Source organism: Phoca vitulina, unplaced genomic scaffold (genome assembly GCF_004348235.1).
Source record: "Phoca vitulina isolate PV1807 unplaced genomic scaffold, GSC_HSeal_1.0 scaffold2, whole genome shotgun sequence".
Lineage (NCBI taxonomy): Eukaryota > Metazoa > Chordata > Mammalia > Carnivora > Phocidae > Phoca > Phoca vitulina.
In genome coordinates, this window is record NW_022589705.1 from 38271969 (window position 1) to 38297838 (window position 25870).

Here is a 25870-nt window from a genome sequence, read left to right on the forward strand (position 1 = left end):
CATGATCCCAGGGCTCTGGGATCGAGCCCTGCATTGGGCTCCTGCTCAGCGGGGAGCCTGCTTCTTCCCGTACTCATGTTCTCACTCACTCTGCGCTCTCTCTCTCAAATAAATAAATAAATAATCTAAAAAATAAAAATAAAATAATCTATCAGGCTGTTTAGGGAATAAGGTTTGAATTACATGGGAAAGTAGATTGTGGGACCTTTAAGGTTTAGCTCTTTGATGCTATGTTCTGTGACTCTCTTACAAATTGTAATATTGTTGCTCTGTTCCACTAAATTAAGCTTTAGTGTCTTAAATGAGTTAAATCAACTTAATGTCTGTTATCTGAATAGAGGATATTATAGCATAATAACCAAATTCCAGTCAATTCATTGGAATCAGCTCCTGAATTTAGAACGTTTGTCCTTTACTAGCTGTGTACTGTGGACAAACCACATGATTGCTTTGATTCTCAGTTTCCTTATCTGTTAATGGGAATAATAACTCCACCTTATAAAGTTAGTAAAAGAGTTAATTTTTATTTTCCTTATAAAGGTCTTAGTTCTGTGCTCAAATATAATAAAGTGCTTAATAAGTGTTCAACATTAGTGAGAGGACATATCACATATACTGATAAGAATTATTGCTGGAATTCTATTTTTAATGTATTTTTGGCCATTTGCAAAAATTATCTATTCTACTTTTATTAATCTAGTACTAGAAAGTACTCATTTTGTATCTGGAGGTTTCTTATTTGGAGTACTACAAAGAATTGGGAAGTTGTGTTTAACCAGAAGATGGCAGTAGAATTACATGTTTGTACATATGGAACAGTCATATTTTTTTAATGCCGAAGATTGAGGTAGTTTGTATCTTCAAATAAATTATGATATTTGTTTCTTCATACCAGTGACAGGAGAAAAAGACTCTTGATAGTGAATTTCAGGTTAAAAAAAGGATGATAAAAATTTTCTCTATATGTAAGTTGTCTTGCTTTAATAATATGGAATTTTAAAAAAATAGGTAAATACAAGATCTTTTTGAATTGCTACTCTTCTGGCATATTTTTAGCATATTATACTTTATCAAGAAATTGAAGAGTCATAAAAAATTTTAAGGTGTGTTTGAAGATCATTTATGATTAATTAGTAATAAAGATAGAGCAGTTTTCATTTATAATTTATCAGTGGGGAAAACTGGATTCAATATTTTTAAAATTGATTTATATATAAAACTTTAGGGTTGTAGCTATTAGGTAAAGCAAGAAGCAGAAGACCTATTAATAATATAAATCTGTAATCCCCATTTCAGAAATTGCCATTTTTATTGAAATCATGGTACACCTTGTCTACCTGATCTTCAAGTATTCAACAGGTGAGGTATTGCCAGTTGTACCTTCTAGTGCTAGAAGGAACCTTTAAGGCAATCTGATGTAGTAGAAAGAGTATGGAGATGAATGGACTTGCATTCAAATTCTGGTTTAGTTTTCTGCTTTTGTCTTCAGGCACATTATTTAATCTCTCTGAAACTCAGGTATTTTATCTCTAAAAGGCTGAACTACTCTCTCCCTCCAGAGTTATTGTGAGGATTGGGGATAATGTATATAAAAATGAGCATACTTTGTCAATGCCTTTTTTAAGAGCACAGCATGTAAAACTCATGGCAGCCATACTGATGTCTCTCCTTCAATGCAAAAGGTACAGTGGGAATGTTACCTTCTTTATTTGGTGTACTATATAGCACTGTTTGTATAGCCTGGTTTACATTTTTATCAGCCATGCTACATATTACTCATTGATGGGAATTATTGTTAGCTTGGCCTTCCCATATTTATGTAATTTATTTTTTTTTAAAGATTTTATTTATTTATTTGACACAGAGGGAGAGAGAGAGAGAGCACACAAGCACGGGGAGCGGCAGGCAGAGGGAGGAGAAACAGGTTCCCCATTGAGCAAGGAGCCTGATGCAGGGCTTGACTCTGAGATCATGACCTGAGCCGAAATCAAGAGTCAGATGCTTAACCGACTGAGCCTCCCAGCCGCCCCTAAAGTGTGTGTGTGTGTGTGTGTGTGTGTGTGTGTACACATATATATATGTATTTTCTATATATGTAGTAAATTCCTACAAGGTAGCAGGTAATTAAAAATGCTTATTTCAAAATTAATTTTCTCATAAAATAAAAAACAGGAAATGGAAAACATTTGATTTTGGCTGTGTCTTGGTAGTATAAATAGTAATTAAATATTTATATGAGAAAGGGAACATACTATGTTTCTTCGTGAAACAAAGATTAATAATTTTCATTTGAGCTGCAGACAACATTAATCTATCTAACACTGACTAGTTCTGTTATTTCTCCATCTTTGTTTGAGATTCAGGTATATAAACTTCTTGTCATACTCAATAATATTCCGGTCTTTGTCCTTTCTTTAATTCTATGAAATTGTCACATATTATTCTGAAAGTACTTATGCTAAAGAAAGCACGCATATTGTTATGGAATTTCTTTTTTCAGTAAGATTGGTCAACCTCATTTTAACTTCGATATTAAGAGTCTTTCTTTGTTCTTCATCTCATGGGATCAGCTTCTAATGTTAATTGATGTTTTCTAGTATGATTTCTCAAAAGTGAAGAACAAATTAAAATTAATGAAATAGGAGAGTTCAAAGGATATGATCTCAGAATATGTCAGTTTGTCACATGATAGTAAGTATGGATGATGGCTGAGAATTACTTTGCTTCACACTGAGTAGTAGTGGACCTAGTTTAATGGGTATGAACAACACTGCCAGTCAGAGATTCAGATACTTGGTAAGCAGTTTAAACTGGGTTGTATTAAAATTAGTATATCTAATTTTTTAAATGTTTATTCTTACACCAAATATATGTATATTAAGCATATGTATGTTGAGAGATGGAGTAAGAACATAGTATTTTACATTTCTATTAGGTGATTTAAGGACTGCATGCTGTAGGACAATCTTTTGCACTTTTACTATAAGATATTGAGACAGGTAATAATGAGCCCTATGGTGAGACATAAATTATGAGTATTAGCAATCTAAGGCCTGGAACTACTTCCCTCAGTTTCTGTTGCTTGCAAGACAAGGAGTTGTTCTAATTGGGGTTTGCATAAATATTATGTAGACATTTAAATCTTGTATCAAATGATAGGGAGAGTCTAACTTATGTTTTACAAAATAACTAATGTTCATAGTGATTTCTTTTTAGTATGCTAAAACCCTGTAGTATGTCTTCTGAGTCATAGAAAACGATTAAAATATATCTTGTTTGACTTCAGTATTACGGGTAGTTTTTTTTTTTTTTCCTTTCTAATTTGTTGAAAATTAGGCATAATAAAACCTTGAATATCTAGAAATTAGGTAACTTCTAGTAATAAAGAGTACATGAAAGTTGCCAGAGTTGGCTCTGAATATGAGAAATCCCATTTTTACCTTAGATGTAAAAACACAACTTGACTTTAATGGCCTTCGGCATTCATAGTTTGAAATTTCATCAGAAAGAAACATTTCTCAATAAAAGAAAAACCTGTAGTATTTAGAATTAGATACATTTCACTTTCCCCAGAATAAAAAATGAATATAAATGAGTTAGAGATGTGGTTTGAAGTTAATAATAAAGAACAATCAATTGACTTCAGTTTCAGAATTGTTGCTGACTGCATTTTTCTGAGAAAACTCTGATGTTATAAAATACCAAGATGCTCAGTAAATTGCAAAAAAAAAAAAGTACACTTTTAAATACATAGCTGAGCTACAAAGAAAGCAGTTGCATGGAAACAACACAGTTTGATGGATGGCGTTTCTGGCTTTTTCCAGATTGAACTAGAACTGGTGGCATCCCCTTATTCAGTGGAAGTGCTGCCCGGGTTCAATTTTGTATATAATGTTTCTAGGTAGTTGCAGTTGGAGTTCCAAACATGCAGCTTCCCTAGGCATTTGGCAACAAGCTCAGATTCTTTGTCTCCCTTTTCTAGGCCTACTTAGACTTAATATAAAACGTACCAGTGCGTTGGGTCCCTCTCCTGTAGCCAACCCATGATGTGTCCAGGTACACCTTAATACATACGTGCCTTTAAAAGAACCATGCTTTTATCTTGCTGCAGGCCCTTTTATCTCTGAGGCAGAAAGTGTTTATAAGAGCCCATTACTGAATAGTGGCTCCCAGTAGGCAGCTCCACTTTCCTCAGTGATAGGAAAATCTGTTGGAGCGATACATATAAGGAGCTAAAATCCAAGGGGTAAGTAAACGTGGAAGGCGAGGCTCCCCTAAATGATGATTCCTGTTATAGAAATCTAGAGTTTTGAGTTAGAATGGCTTTCTGTGAGGGTCAGGACAAAAAGCGGTAGGTCCATTTGTGGGTAGTTAGGGTCAAGAAAATAACTCAGCTAAATTGATTACCCAGCTAAACTATGGTGAAAGAATGAACAAAGAATAAGAACATTTTCAAACATACAAAGGCTGAGAGTATTTTGAATCAATACACCTTACTTAAACAACATCTAAAGCAGATGTACTTCTTGAAGAAGGCAAAGGAGCCGGAAAAGTCTGAGTGGAAGGAAGAATGCTGAGCTTATTAATTAGTAAAAATGGTAGGAAATTTAACAAAATTGAGTATGTTTTATCATTATGATGATAATGATGATAATTGGGAAAATAAGATAAATCAAAGCACTAATGTATTTAATAACAATAATACATAAGAAGGAGAGGGGGAAGTGATTGGTTTTAAAGTATTCTGAGGTTTTTTTGAGGGGGAGAAGGTAGTAAGTTTTAATAGCTTTAGACAGTAAGGTATGTATGCATTTTACATTTGAGAATGACCACTAAATTAATAGAAATATAGGAAATAAGATAGAAAGAGTACAGGACAAAAAATGGAGTTAAACAATTCCTGCAAAGAAATGAAGGTGAAACAAGAAAAGACTGGAAAAATAGAAATTATGAAGTAAGAAGAGAAATAATTATAATTATGTTGCTTATAACAATACATTTAAATAAATTAATTTTAGTTAAAAACAGATATCATCATATTAGGATAAAAAGAAATCTAACTACAGACAGAAAACATAATGACATTAAAGAGCTGAAAATAAAAGGATTACCAGGCACCTGCTAACTATAAAAAGCTTATATGGCTATATAAATATCAGACAAATAGACTTAAGGAAAAGGCATTAGCAAGCATAAAGAGGGTAACTAATGGTTCAAAGTCTTAACTCATTAGGAAGAACATGTTAACTTTCAGTTACCTAATAACATAACTATAATATATTTTTTTGTTTTACGTACTTAAAAGTTTGATAAATTCACCATTGTAGAAGAAGATTTCAACATCACATTATCAGAAACCTTTTTTCAGAAATTGATAAAAGATTTCCCCAAATGTTTTTAAATTCAAGTATGAGCAACATGATTAATAAGCTTGATCTGGTAGATTCAACAATTAGAGAGTAAACATTCTTCTCAAGCCCAAATGTAATATTTTTAAAAAATTGACCCATAGTTGGCCAAACAAGCACATCTTAATAACTGTAAAGTGTTAGAATCTTATGAAACTTTTTTTTCTGTTCACCATATCATTGTTACAATCAATAGCAAAAAAAGAATTGTTTAAAATTTATTTCTGTGGAAATTCTAAAACACACTTTGAGTAATTTTTAGAATAAATAAAATATCAATGGAAATTTTAAAAACAGAAATGAGTAATAATGAAAATATTAAACATCAAAAGTAGCAGGATACAGTTTCTGATTCTGGATAAGATGAAATAATTTACAACAGGCTTATGTGATCCCCCACCAAGAACAACTAGAAAAAACAGACAAAAATATTTTTAAAGATATCAGAGAAATACAATTTTAGTATATGTGCTGCCGAAGCAAGCACGATATCAGAGAAATACAGAAGCAATGAGGACCGAGAAGCTAAAAATCCAGATTTGGGAATACTTCTCAGAGGTGAGCTGAAAAATCTGTAGCCATTTTCCACTGGGTTAATTTACAGATTCTGGGAGAAGGCCAAAAGTTGAGAATCTGAGTTTGGTCCAGGAAGTGGGTTATTGCTTGTGGTTAGAGAAACCAACAGAATTTCTGGTGATTGTATGAGGCTAGAGTAACACAGTTGTCACTCAATCACAAAATCACTTTCCCTTTTAAGATATTTGCCAAATTCTGAAACTAAAGGAAAGCTAACTGCTAAGCAAGAAACCTCTGAAAACCGGAGCTGAATTTACTATTCTTGTAATTCTGAGGAGGTAAAGGTCTTAAGGGTGAGAGTTCCCTAAGAACATACCAGCTGAGGGTTGACAGTTATGGGGACAGTGAATTTATACACAATTTATAGTTACTTTTCCTGTTGGATATACTTACTGATTCTGGGTGCAGCAAGAATAGAAATTGGCAAACTACAGCCCTTTTGCCAAATCTGGCCTGCTGCCTATTTTTGTAAATAAAGTTTCATTGGCAAATAGCCATATTTGTTCCATCATTCATTTATATATTGTCTTTAGCTGCTTTCATGCTATAAATGGCAAAGTTGGGTAGTTGTGGCAGAGATTATATGGCCCAAAGCATAAAATACTCTCTGGCCCTTTACAGAAAAAAGTTGTTCACTTTTTTGGGTTTGGCCTCTGATAAGGGTCACTAATGGGGACAGACTTTTGGCAGTTTAGTGGGCCTAGAGTGCCTAATTCTGAAGCTACACAGGACAACAGGACAAAAATCTACAGCAGACACCTTTGAAAGCATAGTGGAATTTTCTGTAGTCTATCTTGTATTGAGGAGATAAAGACCTGCCAGGCTTCAGCTTAAACCTTAAAGGTCCTTACCGTAAGAATAGGGGCAAATTAAAGGTAGAATGAGTCTTATTAAAATTGTAAGGCAGTCTTAGTTCAGTTCAGTCTCTGGTTGAATGGAAGTGATCAGACCCCCACCCTCAGCTGCCTAGCAGAGGAAAGTGTGGATCTTTACAGATGGGAAGTAGCATTGTCAGTAGGTTTTTTATTTTTATTTATCAATATGCAGTGTCCTATATATGATCAATCAAAAATTACTGGGTACCTACAAGATAGGACACTATGACCATATACCAAGAGTAAAAACAAAAACAAAACATAATATAGAAGCAGACCAAGAAGTGATCCAAAACTTCGAGTTAGTAGATAAGAACCTTAGAAGTTCATATTAAACACATGGTTTTAATATGTTCAAGAAAAAAAGGGAAAAAATTCTTGAAAACAGATGAAAGGATAGGGAAACACCAGAGAATATGAATATATCTAAAATAATGAAATGAACATTGTAGAATTGAAAAATGTAGTATCTGAACTAAAAAACTCAGTGAATGGCTTAATATCAAATTGGATGCATCAGAAAACAGGATTAGTGTGCTTGAAGACAATTCAATAGAAAATATCCAAACTGAAGCAGAGAAAGAAACAAACAGAAAAGAGAGTAAGAAACAGTAGATTCAGTAAAACAGTGTAACGTGTATAAATAGTGTCTTAAACTAGAGGACAGGTTGAAAATAGGGAAGAATCAATAGTTAAAGAGATAATTAGCAAAAACACATTCAGCTAACTCTGCTCACCCTGAGCTAGATGAACCACAACTTGGCACATCATAGAATGCTGAAAAAATCATAGAGAAAAATCTTTAAAGTCCACCAGAGAAGAAAAGACATGTTACCTTTAATACTGACATAAACAGTGGAAACCAAAAACAATAGGATAATATGTTTAAAGTGCTGAAAGGAAGAACACTTCAATCTATAATTCCATACACAACAAAAATATCTTCCAAAAATGAAGGTGAAATAAGATGTTTTCAGACAGATAAAACAGGATTAGTTGCCAGTGCACCTGAACTAAAATAAAAATAAATGGAGTTCTTCAGCCAGAAATAAAATGATCTTAAAGGGAAACACAGAAATTCAGTAAGGGGTGAAGAGAAATAGAATAGGTAAGTATATCATTTAATATAATCACATATTGAAGAGACAAAAAAAGAGATCTCATTGAGTTAAAAAAATATTTGTAGAGTTAAAATATGAAAGAACAATAATGCAAAAAATGGATAAATGGAAGTGTAAAATAATATTCTTATTGGAGAAATGTTAAATGTAATCAGTTTGATTAGACTAACAAGTCAAAGTTGGGTGTTCTAATGTACAAGGTAACCACTATATAAGGGCAAATATATGTATCATTACCATGTTAAAAGAGGAAAAAAGGATTAATAAGATATTTGGTTAAATCAAAAGAAGAAGGAAAAAGAACATCAAGTAGATGGGAAATAGAAAATAGATAGTGGTTATAAATCCAGCTATATCAGTTATGAAATTAAATATAATTAGACCAAATACTCCATTTGAAAGAATAGGTGGTCATACTAAACTAAAAACAAAATCCCCAAATGTGAAATTTTCAGTATAAGGGCAGAAAAGTCACTTGGAATGTGGCTAAAGTAATATTTAGAGGGGATTTAGGAAAAAAGTAAGTAAAAAAATAAGCTAACCCTCCAAGTAAAAAACAAAACAAAACAAAAAACCTTGCTTTTTTTTTTTCCAATTGTAAAACATATATACCCTCTCCCAACAAACTGCCAACAAACAGTAGGCTTAAATGGTTTTTATCTCTGACATCTACCAAACACATGTTGAGCTGACATTTATGAACAGCATAAAAAAAAGAAGCATTCTACTTAACTCATTTAGTGGAACTAGTTAATTTTAAAACCAAAACTAGATAAGAAGAGTATGAAAAAAGTATAGAGCCAGCCTCACTTATGATCACAGATGTATAAATGGCTCAGTCCCAGGACTCTGGGACCATGACCTGAGCAGAAGGCAGACGCTTAACCAACTGAGCCACCCAAGCACCCCAAGATTGAATCTTTAGAAGCATCTCAGTGATATTCAGACAAGACAAGCATGCATGCTATAATTTCATCAATTAATCATTTGTACAAGAAGTCCACACTAATGCAAAGAAGACAAGGGGGCAAGGGAAAAGATAGGAGGTATAAGAATCAGGAAGAGACAAACTTTGTGGGTTTTTTTTTTTTTTTTTACAGGCCATATAATAGAAAATCTAAGAGAGTCTACCATTTCATAATTATTAAACTTAGAGTAGAGAAGTAGGAGTAGGGAAAGATGTCATGCTACTCAAAGCATAGCAAATTTAAAAAGATTGATAAAGTTGACTGCAACAAAATTAAAATATATATATTAAAAAAAGTAAAGTTAAGAGAAAGTGTGATGAAATTATTTGCAACATGTATGTCAAAGAATTCTGTCCAAATTATATAAATAAAGATGCACAATGATTAAAAAAAAAAGACAAGTCAATAGAAAAATGACCAAAGGAAATATATTTGGAAAAGAGGCAAGACTTGTTCGGTGACCATTTAGATATGTTTTTAAAAAGTAAGTACAAATTAAAACAATGAGAAACTATTGTAGAAAATTCAGAGGTAATGATGGAGGGAAGTGGGAACTTACACATTTCTCATGGCAGCATTAATTGATACAGTCCCTTTGGATAATAATCTGGTTGTTTCTAACAAAATTTAAAATGTGTATAAGTTATGACCTAGCAAATCCATCTTCTAAATAATTACTGCAGAATAGGGGTTGGCCGACTTTTCTTGTAAAGGACCAGATAGTAAATATCTTAACCTTTGTAGGTCATACAGTCTTGGTTGCAAATGCTCTGCTGTTATAATGCAAAAGCAGTCACAGATAATACAATAACAGATGAATGTCTGTGTTCTGATAAAAATTTATTTATAGATGCTAAAGTCTGGATTTTATATGTTTCATTTCTCATGAAATAGTATTCTTTTTTAACTTATTTTTTCAACCACTAAAATATGTACAAACCGTTCTTAGCTCATAGGACATACAGAAACAGGTGACATGCCAGATTTGGCCTGTGGGCTATAGTTTGCCCCTGTTGTAGAACATCTCTTGCACATGTAGACAAAGTAGCCTGGAAGGATATTTATTGCAACATTATTTCTAATAATATATAATTGAAAGTAGATGTCCATTAATATTGGAATATCTAAGTAAAATGGAGCATTTTCATATTATACCATATAGCTATTAACAGGAACAAACTAGGTTGATAATCACAATGACGTGCTTGGATTTCAAAAGCATAATATTAAATGAAAAAAGCAAGTGGCTCAGTTAGACATAGAATACAATTTATTAATGAAACTATAGATATTCTGCATACTTTTCATGTATCACAGATATGTATGTTATAGCAAAATAAAATGGCTAGAATAATACACATAAAACTGTAGTTATATGTACCTAATAGAGTGCCAACTGCAGGGTAAAGTGCTCAGTAATTTTAACAGGTTCCCACTGACCACCCCCACACTGCTATTTTCTAATTGCTTTTGACTCTACAAAGGTAATTTCTTATGTATACAAGTTAGCTGGTTTTGTGAACTTTTAGAAAGCCTGCCTACAACTTCTACCAGTAAGAGGTTACTTCTGAAGTCACTCAGTAAAAACTAGAGCTTGGTTTTCAGGGATTTTGTTAAAACTGCTTGACTGAGTTGCTCAGGAGGTATTCTTTTTTAACTGGTGTGTGCATTTTTATACCATACTGCAAGCTGACAGAAAATAAGATGCATTTCAACAGTTGGGCCATAAGTTAATGTAATTTAGTTTTCTTGGGAGTTAACTCTTTGTTTTCTACCTCAAATTATGTCTCTTTCCCCTGGTTCATCTTCTTCCTTGTGCTTTTTCAAAGTAAGTAATAGTCAAGGTTATGTTTTAATATCTTCTTTCACAAGTTTTTAGTTTGATAATTACAAGAATGATGATGCTGCAAGTTTGGGAAGGGATCTCATTTCAAGGAAAATGATGCATTAGATTGTCATCTCGTGGTATAACCAATATTCACAAAAATAATCTTCAGTGACTCTTGGGAACTTTCTGGAGTTGTAATTGCATTTTGTGTTTGTCTCTATTAACCAATACATTTGAGTTTCTTTTCTCCCTTCTTTAAACTTTCAGAAATGTCATAGGGCCCAGGTTTGTCAAATGTATCTTGTACAACAATATATGTTGCCAATTGTATGAATGCTTGGGCGTTTTTTAAAATATAGTTTAGGAGTGGAAATTTTTCCATGTTTTTTTTTAAAACAAGATTGTATTAAGAAATTATTTTGGTTTCTTTATATACTTTTAGTTTCAAGTAATGAGTTTGAGTTATGTTCAAGAGGCTACACGAACTTTGGCTAACTTCCTGTTTTTGATATGTTTTGAGAATTTCTTCTTAGTGATTTTGGATTACTGTAGGTGATGTGTCTTGAATTATTTATTGATCTTCTTAATTTTTAGTTTGTACTTGGCATAGCACAGTGTCTACTTTCTTCTTCTTTTTTGTTGGGCCTATTTCCTGTGTTTGAAGAGGTAACTTGGTGTTCTGCTCACAGTAAGCTTTGTCATTTTATACGCAAATAATCTAATTTCAATATGGCAATAAAGAATAAAAATCTTGCCTGTTTCTGAATCAGGATGGTCTCATATATGGACACAGTAAGGAATTTTACAGTATTATTTCAAAACTGCTTGGATAGCACAGAAAGATTTTTGAGGGCATCAGTGACAGAATAAAAGAACACAAGAGATGAGGGTGTGTAAAGACTGACTTTATAGGTGTCAGGATTTTGCCTGCAGTATTTTATTTAGTTATGCAGAAGATTTGGATAATATTTCAATTTGAGATGGTAGCATCACTATATTGGATCCAAAACCCTTTTATAGTATAAGCAAATTCCACTTACTGTAGTTTTCTACAAAAACACAGTTTAAAAAAAATAGTCAAGTAAAAAAAGGAATGCACAGCTTTTTCCACATAGAAATTACTCCCTTGTTAAGTTATTTAGGTAGATCTTAGTGAAGGATCTGGAAAAAGGTAAAAGAAGAATTGCATTCTTTTAGGAGGGGCTCAAATATTAAATAAAAGGAATACAGGATGGCTTTAAGAAAGAGAACCTTATCATATTGCAACAGAAAATTCCCAGTTTCCTTAGGTTGGCAGCCATATATACATTGAGATTAACATTTGTAGTCTTCTCCTTTTCTGAATTATACTATAAGCATGAACTACTTGATCAGAGGCCTGGCCTCTGGATTTGGGAGATGGGGCTTAGAAAGTGTGGCTCTCCTTAGGTGACAATTTGGGGAAAGCACTCATTCTGAGAGAATGGAAGATACCTTACAAGGGGTGGTGGGGAGGGTTTCCTTTGGAGGCTTGGTGGTGAAAGGAAAGAAAGAAGCAGCTGAAGATAAGGGTCCAAAGGAAATAAGATAAATTTTTTAAAAAGACAAATTATTCCCACCACCACCACCACAAAAGTACCATTTTTTAAAGAATCTACACTTCACTGAAGCCACAGTGGAGGGTGCTCTTGAACTGAGAAACCTAATAAGCCAACTTACCTCTCTTCTCATCACAAGGTAACTTGCTATTGCTGATTCTGGAGAAAACCAATACAAATAATCTTCAACAGAAAAAGAAGCCAGGATCTACATAAAATTGCTATAAGAAAATAAAATTTAAATAACACCTTCTCCACACACATATATACACACACATACACAGAGGGGTTAGGGGGAGAGAGAGAATGAAAGGAAAAATAAAAACAGAAAAGAAAAGCCACAAAGCAAGGAACTTGAAACACAACACTTGAACATGAATAACCTATATTAAACAAGCAATTGCATTATGAAAGGACAGTATGAATCAGAGTTCCAAAACTCACAATTGAAATGGACAAACAACAGGAAGATGTATGAAACAGGAGCTGATTGAACTCTGGAAGGAAATCGACAGAAAAAGACAAAAATCATTTCAGAAATGAAAACTAAATTACAAGGTACCCAAGGGAAGATAGATATTACCAAAAGTTCAGTAAGAGATATAAAGAAGAGAAATGAAAAAGAGTCAAGAAAATGAAACTGAAATAAGAGTGCTGAAAGGATCAGAGAGAGAGTGATAGAGAAAATCCAATATATTTAGTTCAAGAACTCAAACTAGAAAAACAAATGGAAAATGAACAGACGTAACATTTAAAATAATAAAAAAAACTTTCCCGAAATAAAAAGAGATCTTCATCTCCATATTGAAAGGGGTCCAATGATGGACAGACATTTTTAAGGAATTCAAAATGAGAAATAATTGTAATTTATTGTGAAAACACTGAATAAGTAAAAAAACTTCTAAGTCCATAGTGATAAGTGATACAAAGATTACTTGTGAATTGTACTTAGAATGACTTTTTTAAAATGTCCTGCAGTTATTTTTTTTTTTTTAAGATTTTATTTATTTATTTGACAGAGAGACAGCGAGAGCAGGAACACAAGCAGGGGGAGTGGGAGAGGGAGAAGCAGGCTTCCCACGGAGCAGGGAGCCTGATGCAGGGCTCGATCCCAGGACCCTGGGATCGTGACCTGAGCCGAAGGCAGACGCTTAATGACTGAGCCACCCAGGTGCCCCTGTCCTGCAGTTATTAAGAAAATTTTTAAACCTACCTTTGGTTGATGCATATGTTTAGATGTGAACTGTCATGACATCTGCAACTTACTTTCACATGTTTCAGAAAAAAAATACAACAAAAAGAAAATACAGAAATGTGTCTGGAATTTTTCATACTAACTATTTGGCATTTTTAAAAAGTCACTCGAGGGGCACCTGGGTGGCTTGGTCAGTTAAGCATTCAACTCTTGGTTTCAGCTCAGGTCTTGATCTCAGAGTCGTGAGATCAAGCCCCACGTCAGGCACCACACTGGGCGTGGAGCCTACTTAATTAAAAAAAAAAAAGTCACTCAAAGCAAATTGCTAGATTTCCAATATTTTTGTATCTTTTACAGTTATTGAGAAACATTTTGTGAATTAAATGTATTCCATCTTATACATTGTTACTTTACATTTTTGGAATAAGCAAGGAAAGAGTGTCTTTTTCATATTTCTTTATATTTTTAAAATTACTACAGTGATTTAATCTTTATTAATTTGTTTCAGCAGATATTTATTGAAATTGCTGGTGCCTTAGCAGGACTCAAGGCAGTGGTACTGAACTGTATTGGGTGGTCATTGTATTCTTCCCCTCCATAGACGCACAGTAAAAAAGAAATAAATACACACAAATATATGCCAATTTCACTTACAAATCTCTTTGTTGATTAAGGAAAAATTCTTTGTTGAATGATTTTTTTAAATGATTGAATTGTGAGAGCTATTTATATATCCTTGATACAAATCCTTTTTCAGATATATGATTTGCAAAAAATTTCTCCCATTCTTTAGGTTGTTTCTTCACTTTCTTGATAGTGTCTTTTGAAGCACAGAAGTTTTAAACTTTTTTTAAAGACTTATTTATTTATTTTACGGAAAGAGAGAGTGGGTGATGTGAGCAGGGGGAGGGGCAGAGGGAGAAAAAGAATCTCCAGTTGGACACCCAACTGACTGAGCCACCCAGGGGCCCCAGAAGTTTTAAATTTTGATGATATTCAATGTATCTATATTTCTTTTGTTGCTTGATATGTATTTTATATACCTAAAAAGGTAGATAGACTTCTTAAATGTACACTGTGAAATTGTACATTTTAAAAAATGGTTTTTTTTGGTAATGAACATTTATTTTATTTTTAATTGTGGTAAAATGCAATGTATCAGTCTGCTAGGGCTGCCATCATGGAGTACTACAGACTGGGTGGCTTAAACAACAGAAATTTATTTTCTCACAGTTCTAGAGGCTAGAAGGCCAAGATCAAGGGGTTGGCCTTTCTCCTTTCCTTATAGATGGCCACTTCTTCCCTTGGTGTCTTCATTTGGTCGTTACTCAGTCTGCCTCTGTGCCCTGATTGATCTTCTCTTCTTATAAGGACATTATCACATTGGATTAAGGCCTACGCCAATGACCTCACTTAACCTTAATTACCGCTTTACAGACTCTATTCTGACTCATATTCTGAGGTACTCATTCAACATATGAATTGTGGGGGGACACAGTTCAGCCCATAACGTATATGTAACATAAAATTTACTATTCTAACCATTTTTAATATCCAGTGCAATTATCATGAACCGTCATCACTGTCTATCTCCAGAGCTTTTTTCATCTTTCAATACTGAAACTACCCTTTGAACAATAACTCCCTGTTCTCCCCACCTTTACCCCTGGCAACCACCATTCTGCTTTCTGTCCCTTTATATAAAGCAATGTTTTAGGACAATTTTTTTTCATCATGAGTGGGCCTTCAAAATTCCCCCAAATTAATTATATTTATACTAATTCTGCAAGGCATACACAAGCTTTTACCTAGTTAAGAGGTTCTTTAAGCTCTTAAATCATAGGCAAAATTTTGTCCTTGTTTATCTGCCTTTTTTTCTGGAGAGATTCCACATTTCTCATCATCACATTCCTTAACTGCAGCCCTAGAAACTTAGACCAGTCTTGTTTGGTTATTTTTCAAGACAAATGAAGGTTTCAATTTTTAAAATTTAATTTTTAAGTTGATAAGTTGCTGTGTAATTTACAGAAAAAATGGGTAAAGGAGGCTTAAATATGTTTAAGTCTTACTGTTTCGAAATCTAATGATTATTTCCTATTTCAAAAAAGGGTCAATAATTTTTAAAAGAGCATTTTTTCTAATTCTCTTCATTTGGGGAGATTTTATTCTTACTGTGTACTATTTTATACTATCTTAAGTCTGTATTATGTCAACTCTGCCTCTCATTGTAAATGTAGATAGTAAAGAAAATATTTTTTCATATAAAATAATCTCTCAGATAGTTATTGTTTTCTTCATTTTATTCATACATTCATTCAGCAAACATTTGTTGAGTATTATATAGTAAACATTGGATAGATAAGAAAGAATAAGACATGGTTTTTGTCTTCAGGGAGATGAAAAATATATCTAGACAGGTTTAAATAATTATATTTGAAAGAAGAGTAAATAAAGAAGGAATTGGTGGTTGGTCCCAACAGGAAACAGAATGGGGAACATCCAAGAGGCATAGAGCTGCAAGGCCCACTGACAGGTAGCAGTAGTTGGATGTGGCTGAAACAATAGACTGGTACATAGAGAAGGAGTTGCTAGAGATGGAGGTTGAACGTGGTTGGAGCCAGGTTTTGAAGACTTTAAATACTGTATTAAAAAGTACGCCCTATAAACAGGGAATTCTTAAATATTTTTAAGTCCCAGAGTAAAAGACAGGATCTGAGAATATTAGATGATGTTAGCTAATCTTACTGTGTAGTAATTAAATGTGTTCTGAATGTACTTATAGTTACGTCACTGAAAAATTATCACTAGGTGGTTTTTCATAGATTTTAATAAATACTGATTATCTCAGAAACATTAAATATAGATTTTTAATAGTTTTCATATTTGGCATATTTAAATATTTGCCGTATTTAAAGAGTATTTACCTGAGGCGTGTGTTTTTTAATTCCTTTTTTTCAGATATAAGAAAGACTGGATGGATGAGGAACTCATGGAACCACTGAAATATGCTGAACAACTTCCTGTAGCTCAGATAATACACCAGGTTTGCTTCCCCCGTTTTATTCTTTGGAGAGAAACAAGAGTTTTAATCTTTGAAAAGTAATTGCCTTTGTTAGGTTTTTCAAAATCAATGTGGAATAGCTGAAAGGCATTCCAGGCCATCTATCACTATTTAGACCCCACTTAATACAGTTGGGAGTCTCACTCAAAATGCAGTATTAAAAGGCTACTTGCTGTGCATAGTGGAACTCTTACTTATATAAAATACAGGGTAAAATCAGAATTATCTTTTGTTCATTACTTAACATCAAGACTTAATTTCAGAAAACTTTCATTTGAACCACTGTAGCACTTGTTAGTGACAAGGAAAAAGAGCTGAAAAATTGTCATTTGGTGTGATTTTTTTGAGTAGCTAAAATAAGAAAACAGTCTTTCCTTACTTCCTTCACCCTACCCCATTATCAACTCTTGTAAAGTGTAATTCTAAATGTCATGTGGGCAGGTTTTTTTTCATTTCCAATTATAATGACTCTATCATCCGTTCTGCATAACTGTAATCTTAGAGAAGGCAGTGTGGTAGGTATTTAAACTAAGATTTTATGGTGTGACTTTGACAGCATATAAAGTCTGGCTCTGCCCTGGCCAGAATCGAAGAATTTTAAGTGGTCTGTTGACAAGAGTCATGGCCTTCAGAACTACCAGATTTTTCAGAATCTATAGATTATAGAAAATATAAAAGCTCTTAAATATCAGAATATATCAGAATCTGAGGTGACTGTTAATTATTATTATGAGTCTTTTCATATGTCTTTGTCAACCAAAACGATTTTCATTTAGCAGATTTGGTTAGAAGAAGTTCTGGTTTGAGCTAATTAAAAGAAACAGGCTTTTACTTTAAAATGTTGGCTATATAGATCTTTTCGTTGGCATTGAAATTTAATATTAAATTCTATGAGAAATTACAAAAAAAAAATATGACCAGAAATTTGCTGCTTTGGGAAGCCTATCTGTGTTTGGTAATCAGGTCCAGTTTATATGTCAGGAATTCCCTAGTGTTGTCAGAGCTTAAATGACCTAACAGCCTGCAAATGTCACATTTAAAATTCTGTCTTCATGCCTGACTCTCAGCATAAATGAATTAAACAGCAGAGCAGGCAGCAAGTCAATATGTTCTTAACAGTAAGAGTGAGCAATGAAACAGTTTGTGGTTTGTTCAGAATAGGTAAATAGAATCTGCCCAGAGCAGTTCACCTGGAATAAAATCTGAAACAGGAAACAAGAATTAACCTTTAGGATGGTTGACCAGATGAAATGTCAGTCATATTTTTATAGCATGAATGAACCAGTAAACTATGCTTTATGTAACAGCTGCATTTTGCTATTATACACTGTATGAATTCAAAGATGAAAATTTTTGACTCTGGTAAAAATTTGCATTATGGTATATTTGGCAATATGAGAAGCTATATTAATTTTAACAGTGAATTATAACATTATAATAAAAATTATATAGTACCTGCAATTACAAAATTTCAATTTTTAAGAAATTTGCAGGATAAAAGATTCATTTTCTTTTATTTTTATTGAATAAAATTAATTCTGTTCTCAAGGGGTAAACAGGAAAGGGCATTGTTAAACCAGGCTCTTATTTATTCTTCTTGTTATTTCCTTTTACTGACAGTACTACAACTTTGGGACTGTTACTATCACCTGTCCAAGTGGTCTTTAAGAAATATAGGAGTTATGTTGCTAGAAGTTCACTTGTAAGTGAATTATTTGAAAGCAGTTTTTTCCTCTAAGAAGATAGTAATACATATGCCAATTAGGTTCATCCAATCCCTCAAAAGCTTTTTAATGTATAATATATCCAAATTATAGCATAATTGTCATATATATGTAACCTCCACCTGTTACTGTTTCTATACTATAAGCCACTATTTTCCTCTGCTCTTGATTCATGCCTATTTTGAAGCATGTATCATTTCTATTTGAAATAACATTATTTATTCATATGTCTTTCATTTCGTACTTGATTGTCTTTCTGGACATTCTTAATTTCTTGATATTCTTTTCAGCATCTTACCTTGTGCGATATATGCATATATCTGAATGTATGGATATGTATTTTTAATGGTACACTGAGAGCCAGCAGCACCTCTTTTCCCTACTACCCAGACATCAGAAGCCAGAGCCTCTCACTTGTAGCACAGTTTAGAAGCTGTAGGAGAGGAGGAGCAGGGACAGGGTCTCTAACATGAGGAATAACTTGAGAAATGGAAGAGAGAGGAATGGGTCCCAGTTTTCTGTGTAATTCATTTCTTTTTTCTTTTTTTTTTTGAAGATTTTATTTATTTATCAGAGAGAGAGAGAGAGAGCACAAGCAGGGGGGAGTGGCAGAGGGAGAGGGAGAAGCAGGCTCCCCGCTGAGCAGAGAGCCCAATGCGGGGCTCGATCCCAGGACTCTGGGATCATGACCTGAGCCGAAGGCAGCCGCTTAACCGACTGAGCCACCCAGGTGTCCCTCTGTGTAATTAATTTCTTGTGTATGTTACTTAAATAGCATTTTACAATCAGGAGCTAAGCAAGATTCTCAGTGTTGCCATTTTATACTGTCAAATTATTTACCATTTTTAGGGGTCCTAGCAATATGATTAGGGTAACACAAGAAACTCAAATTATAAACAATAGAATTAATAAAAGAATCTGGTAAGATAGCTAGATATAAGATAAATAAAACTGATAGCTTCTCTGTATTTGCAATAAGCACACAGAATGGAAATGGGAAAATTTTTCTTTCACAACAATGAAAAGAACTATAAAATACTTAGGAGTAAATTTAACAAGTAAACCACAGGACCTATGTAATAAGAATTATAGAAACATACCATGTTTCATAAGCAGACATACCAAATACTTCATGGGCTGCAGGGGACTTAATATCATAAAAGTATAATTTCTTCTGAATTAGCAATTCTAATTAGAATGGAAACAAAATGTTTTTAATGGTAGGAAAGAGTTGACCACATAGTTCATGTGGAAGAACAAATATCCAGTAGTAGCTAAAAAGGGAGATGCACCTGCCTTACCAGATATCAGAACATAGCCACTAGAATTAGATACATAAGAGCAAAGGAATAGACATATTTGTCTATTGGGACAAAGGAATAAACAAATGGATTAATGGAATATAATGGAAGAAATGAAGATTTCAAATTTTATTTATTATAACTCACAATAAGAAATACATTTTACATGCATCATGACCCTTGATGTGTTTATATGTTTGTGTTAAAAAACAGAAATAGAGGGGCGCCTGGGTGGCTCAGTCAGTGACTCAGTGTCCAAGTCTTGGTTTTGGCTCAGGTCATGATCTCAGGGTCATGAGATCACCCTGCGTCTGGCTCTGCACTCTGCGTGGAGTCTACTTGAGATTCTTTCCTTACCCCCCTTCCCACAGGCCCTCTCCCCACGCATGCGTGCTCTCTCTCTCTCTAAATAAATAAATGAAATCTTAAAAAAAATAGAAATAAAAGTTTCATGAAGCACTTACCCTTGTTATATATGATATATACTGATATTTTCTTTATTTTGTATTTTTTAAAATGCCAATAAAGCCTACTAAATTGATTTTAAAAGCAACAAGTAGTCCTAACCTGTGGCTTGAAAAACACTAGAATAGAGAATCCAGAAAAAAAATTCATTATATTTGATCATTTAATATATGATTAAGATGATGCATATTTCAGTAGAAAAATGGTTAAGTTTCTATTTCGTACTGTATATGATGTAGATTTTCTATAAAGACTTAAAGTAAAATAAATAAAAATTTTAGAAGAAAATTTAGGCAACTGCATTTATAATCTGGAAGTAAGGTAGAACTTTTTAATAAACACAGAAACCCAGAAGATATGTTCACTTCCAAAAAATGGAATATTTTATACAACACAAGATACCACAACATTTAAAGACTAATGTAAAAATCAAGACAAAATGTTTACAGAGAAGACAATAGTAAATTAGTTAATATCTAAAATATACACAGAACTCTTGGAAGTTTTTTTTTTTTTTAAGTTTTTTTATTTATTCATTTGAGACACAGAGATACAGAGAGAGAGAGAGGGAGCATGAGCAGGGGGAGAGGCAGAGGGAGAGGGAGAAGCAGGCTCCCTGCTGAGCCAGGAGCCCGATGTGGGGCTCGATCCCAGGACCCTGGGATCATGACCTGAGCCGAAGGCAGACGCTTAATCTGAGCCACCCAGGCACCCCAAACTCTTGGAAGTTTATAAGAAGCAAAAAAAGTAACTCAGAGAAAAAAGACAAGAGAGATGAAAAGCAGCTCAAGAAAAACAAACCTAAATTACCAATGAATGAAAGAGAAGAGTCTCAAACTCAGTAAGGAAGTGCACATTATAAAGTTGGTGGAACTATTTTATGCCCATCAAACTGGCAATAATTAAAATCACACTTTGGAAAACAGTTTGGCAGTTCCTTAAAGGGTTTAAACATAGAGTTACCATGTGACCTAATGATTCCAACCTAGGTATATAAAAACATGCATCCACACAAAAACTTGTACATGAATGATCATAGCAGCATTATTCATAATGGCCAATAATTGGAAACAACCCAAATGTTCATCAGCTGATAAATGGATAAATAAAACAGTGTACCCATACAGTGGAATATTATTCAATGATGAAAGGGAATGTAAAACACAGTGTACCCATACAGTGGAATATTATTCAATGATGAAAGGGAATGAAGTACTGATACATGCTACAACATGGATGAACCTTGAAAACAGTATGTTAAATAAATGAAGCCAGTCCCAGAAGACCACATATTGTATGGTTACATTTATACAAAATATCAAGAATAGGCAAGTCTATACAAAGAGAAGGTAGATTAGTGGTTTCCTTGGACTGGAATGAGGTGGAGAAATGGGGACTGACTTCTGAATGGGTACAAGGTTTCTTTTCTTGGAGTGATAAAGATGTTCTAAACTTACTGGTGATCATTGCATAGCTCTGTGAATATACTAAAACTATTGAATTATACACTTTAAAAGGATGAATTTTATAATATCTGAATTATAGCTCAACGATATTTTAAAAATTAAAATTACCCATTTCTGGCAGAGATGCTAGGAAAAAGGTACATGTATACCTTGTTGCTAGGTATCTGAATCATTTCTACCTTTTTAGAAAGTCATCTTGTAACATCTCTTCACATTTAATATATTCAGTACACCCTTCAACCTAATGGTTCCACTCATGAGAATCTAGTCTGTACTGCTAATATATGAATAAAAGTACTAATATACAAGAATCTCAATACATCTCAATACAATATTTGTGGCCACCACATATTGGAAACAATGTGAATGTTCCTCAGCATCGTTGATACAGTTGTATATGATTTTTAGAAGCCACAATTTGGTAGAGCAAATATATTTTTTCCTATATTTTCTTATAATTGGATTGACTTTCTTATCAACTAATCTTTTCCCTTTCTTTCCTTTCCTCTTGACTCATGATAGAAAGTTTAATATAGGCACTCACACCCTGGATTTTCTCCCTCTTCCACTCCTTCCTGGGATGATGGAATCACAGTTTAGGTGATAGGGGGTAGTTGATATAGCTTCACAGCACTGAGAGATTCATACGTACTGAGATATACTGTTATATTGTGCTGTTTGGGATCGGCATCAGTCTCTTCTGGTACTCATGGAGATGGTTGGTGTGCAGAGCACATTTGTTAATACTTAACATACCACCTCTGCACATGGTTGCAGAGCTCTAGCAATGTTAGAGGAAGAAATCAGGGTTGACACTGCAAAGACCAGCTCCTTATTTGTTGTCATTCCTCCTCTATCTTTTTTTATCCTTGCTGACTTTCTCACTTTTCTTTCTTGCCCCTTTCCCCCCTATTTCTTTCTATTTGAGTCCTGTAAGCTAAAGTTATATAAATTCTTCCCAAACGTTGGTGAATTTTGTTAGTATTTTCATTGGAAAGTGCATTTAAATGCAGTGTCTGATACATAGTAGACACCGGACAAGTAGATAACTATTGATGGTTGAACTTAAGGATCTTTGACATGCTAAGAAGCTAAGAGAGTTAAGGGATCTCCTAAGGTCACTAAGAGCTTGTTGACAAACCTATTTATGATTTTCAGGTTTCTTTCATAGCCAACAATGGTAGTATTAATTAAGCATTTTTGAGTACGTATGCAAATTGTAGGATTCATTATATTAACAATTTAGGCAATCTACTAATTTAAAAACTACAAATCATAGAAAAGTATAAATTTCCTTTACTGATACAAGGGATGTTACTATATAGGAAACTACAACTAATCTTTTTAAGGATTTATGAAGTTTGTTAGGACTTAAAATATTATGAAGAAATAGAAAAACCATACAAAGAAAGTAGGTTGGTTAACCTTGCATGCTCATATTGATAATTTCTCTTTAAAGGTGATTATTTGGGGTGCCTGGGTGGCTCAGTCAGTTAAGCATCTGCCTTTGGCTCAGGTCATGATCTCAGCGTCCTGGAATGGAGTTCTGCATTGCGCTCTCTGTTCAGCGGGGAGTCTGTTTCTCCCTCTCCCTTTTCCTTTCCCCCCTGCTTGTGCTGTCTCTCTCTTTCAAATAAATAAATAAAATCTAAAAAAATTAAATAAATAAAGGTGATTATTTTTTCTCTTAATCTGCTTATTAGGAAAGCCGGTATAAAACTGTTACTGAGACAGATATAGAAGGAAATGGATTATTTTCCCATATAAATGATTTTATATTTACATCACAGATGTTAATTTTAAAATTAAGCCACTTTTAAAAATAGCTTAAATTTAAGATTAAGGTTTGAAATACGTGACTCTACTATGGTACTTTTATGGAAAGTTGGTATTTTTTTTTTTGTAAAAAGAATTGCATGCAGAGGTGTCAGAGAACATTTTCTTTGAGAATTAAAAGTAGGTTCATTTCACTTTAACTTGTAAACATAAGTTGATTAGCATCATGTGGAGTTTATTGAGTGATAAAATAATGACAAATAAAGATTTAAAAATAGACACAAAAGTCTTTTCAAAGGAGAAATTTGTTTATAGTTAGGAATGTATATTAGAATGGTCTCAAATACAGATGTTACTTAAGCTTTCTTTGAAGTAAAATATTTTAGAAATGTACTGAGAAATGAAAAGTTCAGTAATAAATGAATATGTATAATTTAACTTACAAATTTTTTTTTAGTCTCATCTAGTTAGGTGTGTGTTTTATTTTTTAAAGTTTTGTGTCAAGAATCAATTTTGCTTAGCCCTGGCAGATATTAAAATATCTAGGCCTGGGAGCGCCTGGGTAGCTCTGTTGGTTAAGTGTCCGACTCTTGATTTTGGCTCAGGTCATCAGCTCGGGGTCCTGAGATTGAGCCCTGTGTTGGGCTCCACACTGGGTCTGGAGCCTCTTGAGGTTCTCTCTGTCTCTCTGTCCCGCCCCTTGCACTAAATGAATGAATGAATAAATGAATGAATAAAATATCTAGGCCTGTACTGTTTACATATACAAAATGACACTAATACAAAAATGTAAGTAAGTTTTATGTGCAGAATTCATAGATCATCTCACTGTCCTAGAAACCTCAGTATGTGTATAGATTATACAAATGATGAAGGTCATATCACAGATCAGTGGGAAATTAAAGAACTATTTAATAAATGATGCTAGGACAATTGATTAAGTATTTTGGGGGGAGGACTAGATTCTTGCTTTATAACACATGGAAAATGTAAATTCTAATTGGTTTATAGATCAATACAAAAAATGGAAAATATCAAATTAATGAGAAAGTATATTGGTAAATATTTGTAGGTAAGGATTTTCTAAGCATGGAAGAAGTACGAAGGAAAATTGACATATATAACTTTCTAAAATATAAAAGTTTATGTACATCAAAATGAAAAGGCAAATATCAAGGTGGAAAAATACTTTCCTCAGAGAATTAACATCTTTAAATATCACTTTTACAAAGTGATAATGAAAAAAACCTAACACTCCAGTAGAAAAGGAGCAAAGAACTTCTACAAATATGCCTCAGAAGTTGAAATCAAAATGGCTAGTAAACTGATGAAAACATGTTACTATTCATTAATAATCTAAGAATTGTTCATTTCAACCATAAAGTACCACTTTAAAAGAATCTCTTAGGTTAGCAAAGACATGAATAGTAGTAATACTCAGTAATGACAAAGCACACACACTACTGTAGAGGAGTCTACATTGGCACAACATAGTAATTTGTACCAACATTTGTAAATATGTTTATGAGCTATGTTTATATAACATGGCCAGTTGAATACACATGTTTATTTTCCTTCCTGAAAAACTCTACTAAAATGACAGTAAAGACATAAAAATATATAAACTCCAAAAGACAAAGAAAATGTAAGAGGAGAGAAGAGCAGATGAGAGGCAATAAAAATTGGAAGAAGAAATGTAGTTGAACAAATGGTAACCAACCAACTTAGCAGAGTGGAAAAGCTGAGCCCTAACTTCCATCATGGGGGAGACCTGTAAAAGCAAGCCGATCTGTACTGTAGAACCCTGGAAAGGCAGGCACCAGGTTGGGTGCAAAGAGGAACTCCCAGTGACGACCTCCTATTTAGTTCTCAGAACACTGGCATCTAGGCTTATATGCTATCAGATAGAAGGTTGGAGAATTACTTCCTGAATATACACTAGTCTAATAGAAAAATAATATACCTTTTAATATTTATAGGACCCCAGTTTAATACCCAAGTCACACTGGTTTATCCCACTGGTAAGCCCAGTGGTTGGTAAGTGTTGCTAATGCATGATTGCTGTTTTATGTTTTCACTCTAACTTTGAATATACAACTAAGAATTACCAGACTGTTGAAGAATGTCCTTATTTTGAAAGACAAAGATCAAAATAAGCAAATAGAACAGAAGAAAATTTAGTAACGCTACCACCACCTTAGAAGGAAATGAGAAGATATTTTATTTATGAAACAGGATGCTATAAAGAAAAGGAATATTCAGAAAATAAGGAAGAGCTCTTGGAAATTAAAACTATGAGAGTAAAAATAATTTCAGTAGAAAGTTTTGAGGGCAAAATTAAGGAACTGTCTCAAAAGGTAGGACAAAAAGACAAAAGGAAAATTAAAGAAAAAGGGTAAGAAAATTGGAGGAATAACTGTTGGTAGACAGTTCTATATGAGTCTCTCATATTTCTCTACATCTTGTGAGCAGAGACACTGATAGGCTTTTGTTCTGTATTCTCTTGTCAAAGGTGTTTGTATAATGAAC

At 33.5% G+C, this 25870-nt stretch overlaps 1 protein-coding gene across 1 annotated transcript in view; it reads left to right on the forward strand.

Annotated features, from left to right (window-relative positions):
* PIGK (phosphatidylinositol glycan anchor biosynthesis class K) overlaps positions 1-25870 on the forward strand; it is a 110869-nt gene that overhangs the window by 53273 nt on the left and 31726 nt on the right. The window contains exon 10 of the mRNA XM_032425659.1: positions 16507-16591. Coding sequence (XP_032281550.1) covers positions 16507-16591 — 85 coding nt within the window. The remainder of the gene's footprint in view (positions 1-16506; positions 16592-25870) is intronic.